General features: G+C 66.4%; 1 protein-coding gene across 1 annotated transcript; it reads left to right on the top strand.

Moving 5' to 3' along the window:
• EMIHUDRAFT_121885 (hypothetical protein) lies at window positions 1–2,616 on the top strand (the record flags this gene model as incomplete). Its single annotated transcript, XM_005792987.1, has 2 exons — window positions 1–1,359; window positions 2,512–2,616. Coding segments are annotated over 2 exons (1,464 nt in total), but the record flags the coding sequence as incomplete, so codon positions are not given.
• Between the last annotated feature and the right edge of the window lie 554 nt (window positions 2,617–3,170).

Genomic DNA, 3,170 nt, shown 5'->3' with positions numbered 1-3,170 from the left:
GTCGGGGCGCTCAACGCGGCCCTCATTGCCGTCGACTACGGGATCCGCGGCTTTGCGCTGCCCGACGGCCGCCTGTGCCCCGCGGTCCCCGGCCGCGCAGACTACCTGCACGTGATCGCCGACCTGCTCGCGGCCGACAACGGCGGCGGCGTGCCGCGCGGCCCCGCCGTCCGCGGCCTCGACATCGGCGTGGGCGCCTCGTGCATCTACCCGCTCCTCGGCCACGCAGAGTACGGCTGGTCCTTTGTCGCGAGCGACGTCGACGAGAGATCCATCTCGTCGGCGTCCGCCATCGCGCGCGCCAGCCGCACGCCCGTGGAGCTGCGGCTGCAGCCGCGCGGCGAGCGCGTGCTGGCGGGCGTGCTCGGGCCGCTCGACGGCCGCGTCGCCTTTACGCTCTGCAACCCGCCCTTCTACTCGTCGGCCGCCGAGGAGGCCGCCGCCGCCGCGCGCAAGTGGAAGGGCCTGCGGAAGGGCCGCGCCGCGGGGGGCCTCGGCGGCGCTCGCTCCTTTGGCGGCAGCGACGGCGAGCTGTGGTGCCCCGGCGGCGAGCGGCGCTTCGTGACGGCGCTGGTCCGCGAGAGCGCCCGCGCGCCGCACGCCGCGCTCTGGTTCACCTCGCTCGTCTCGAGCGGCCGCTCGCTGCCCAAGCTGCTCGCGGAGCTCTCCAGGGCCTCGCCGGCGCGCGTGGAGCAGCTCGGCGTCGCGACCGGCAACAAGGCGATGCGCGTGCTGGCGTGGAGCTTCCTCGAGGACGCGCAGCGCGGCGAGCGGCTGGCGGCCATGCTCGGCGGCGGCGGCGGCGGCGGCGGCGGCGGCGGCGGCGGCGGCGGCGGCTCGGGCGCCACGCTTGAAAGCGGCCGGCCGGCGCCGCGCCGCCGCGGGGCGGCGCGGCGCTCGCCACGCACGGCGCCGGCCCTGCGGGCGACGCGGCGAGCGTGCGGCTTCGCGTTCGGCGGGGCGCTGTCCCTCGGCCGGCCAGAGCGCGCTCGCGCCGACCTCGCCTCTGCTGGCGCGGGTGGCCTGCCGCTCGTCGGCCGCTTCGAGCGGCTCCAGGGCGCCAACGCCTTCGTCGGCCGCTGGAGGCTCCGCTGCACCGACGGCCCGGCGGGCACGCTGAGCCTGCTGCGCGACGGCGACGTGGAGCTGCGCTCGGAGGCGGGCGAGCTGCTGGGCACGGGGGTCGCCCCGTGGACGTATAGGCAGCGCGAAAAGGGCGCGTCGACGGTGCTCGTCCGCTTCTCGGTCGACGTCTCAGGCGGCGAGTGGGACGTGCTCTACTTCACGGGGGCAGTGGACGCGGAGGGAGGGCCCGGTCGGCGGCTCGAGGGAAGCCTCAGCACCGGCCTCGGCAGGAGGGTGGGCGAGTTCGTGGCGGAGCCATTGTGACGCAACGTGTGCAGTCATGGAATCTCTAGTCTTTCTTAGAGATTGAGAGGAGTGAGACCTGAAGATTTCAGGGCAGATCTCACAGACTCTATAGTCCCGCCCTTGAGATCTCCTAAACCTTCGTCGAGACTTCAGCCACGAAATCTGAGTCTTCCCGTCGCTCGGTGTGAGTTTCTAGAGGAAACGCGTGAGATCTCAAATGGCCAAGATTCCCTTTCGCTTTGGGAGTTTGAGATTTCGATGAGGGGTGGGAGAGACTGAGACTGCAAGCAAGAGAGATTCCGTTTTCTATGGCTAGTGCCACGATTTCACTCTGACACGCTAATCTTGAAAACGTCTCCAACGGAGCTCCGTCCGTGTTGCTTCCAGCGCCCTCCCCCGCGCTCCCTGCGGCCATGGCCGATGCTCCTAGAAAGAGAGGTCATCTGGCTACCGCGAGAGCGACCCAACTCGTCGACATCGTCCGATGATGGTGCCGCAAAGTCAGCCTTCGGAGGCTATCGTGGGGTCGAGCCGGCAGTAGCCGTGACATGTGGTTCCACCACCCCTCGTAGGCTTTGCCTCTGACCGCCACCGTTCCCAGGCTGCCTAATTGGATGGAAAGGAAGGCTCGGCGAGCGTATAGAAGCGTGCTCGACCTCGTCGTGGCAACCTGTACGGCAGCGCTGGTAGGCGCGATGAGCGTCGTGCCACCTGACCCGAGACGGGTCGCAGGCGTCGTACCGAGCGCGTCGAGACCGTGTCCTGATGTGATCTGCACGGGTGAGTCACGTCGGCGTCAAAGGAGCGACGTGCGACCTGTCAGAGCTTGATCTCCAATCTCAGCGGCGTCGAGTCGTCTCCGGCGGCGACAATTTTGTCCCTCCCCAGGACGCACAGAGGCAGCTGAGATTGGAGATCAAGCTCTGACAGGTCGCACGTCGCTCCTTTGACGCCGACGTGACTCACCCGTGCAGAGTACATCAGGACACGGTCTCGACGCGCTCGGTACGACGCCTGCGACCCGTCTCGGGTCAGGTGGCACGACGCTCATCGCGCCTGCCAGCGCTGCCTTGCAGGTTGCCACGACGAGGTCGAGCACGCTTCTATACGCTCGCCGAGCCTTCCTTTCCATCCCATTAGGCAGCCTGGGAACGGTGGCGGTCAGAGGCAAAGCCTGCGAGGGGTGGTGGAACCACATGTCACGGCTACTGCCGGCTCGACCCCACGATAGCCTCCGGAGGCTGACTTTGAGGCACCATAATCGGACGATGTCAACGAGTTGGGTCACTCTCGCGGTAGCCAGATGACCTCCCATACTAGTATCATCGGACATGGCCGCAGGGAGCGCGGGGGAGGGCGCTGGGAGCAACACGGACAAAAAAAATCAAAATTCATCATGTTGACATTTTTCCACAGCACCCGTATTTGCAACTAGTCTTTGAGTTTGCTCCGCGAGGTAGAGATAGAGTATATCTTGTATCTAGATCCATCAGCATTTATTTGCTCCGAGGTATAGGTAATAGGATAGACTGTACAGAAATCTATAGGCAGTCTACACAAAGTGGCGAAGGGTGGCTATAATAATATAAAAGAGGCGGGAGTGGGGAGAGTGTGCATGCTGGGCGGGCAACTACGCGGCGATTGTCTCACGCCTCGGACCTCAAGTTGTCGAGCACGCCTCCCAGAGAGAGCCCGGTGGCGAGGGCGAGCAGGACCGGGAAGATGAGGACCGCCGAGACCAGGTCGCCCCAGACGGCGATCCCCGCGACGCAGCGCATCCGGAGGCGCTCTAGCTTGCG

Source organism: Emiliania huxleyi (genome assembly GCF_000372725.1).
Source record: "Emiliania huxleyi CCMP1516 unplaced genomic scaffold EMIHUscaffold_1036, whole genome shotgun sequence".
Classification (NCBI taxonomy): Eukaryota; Haptophyta; order Isochrysidales; family Noelaerhabdaceae; genus Emiliania; species Emiliania huxleyi.
The sequence above is the reverse complement of the archived record's forward strand: the minus strand, read 5'-3'. Positions and strand labels throughout refer to the sequence as shown.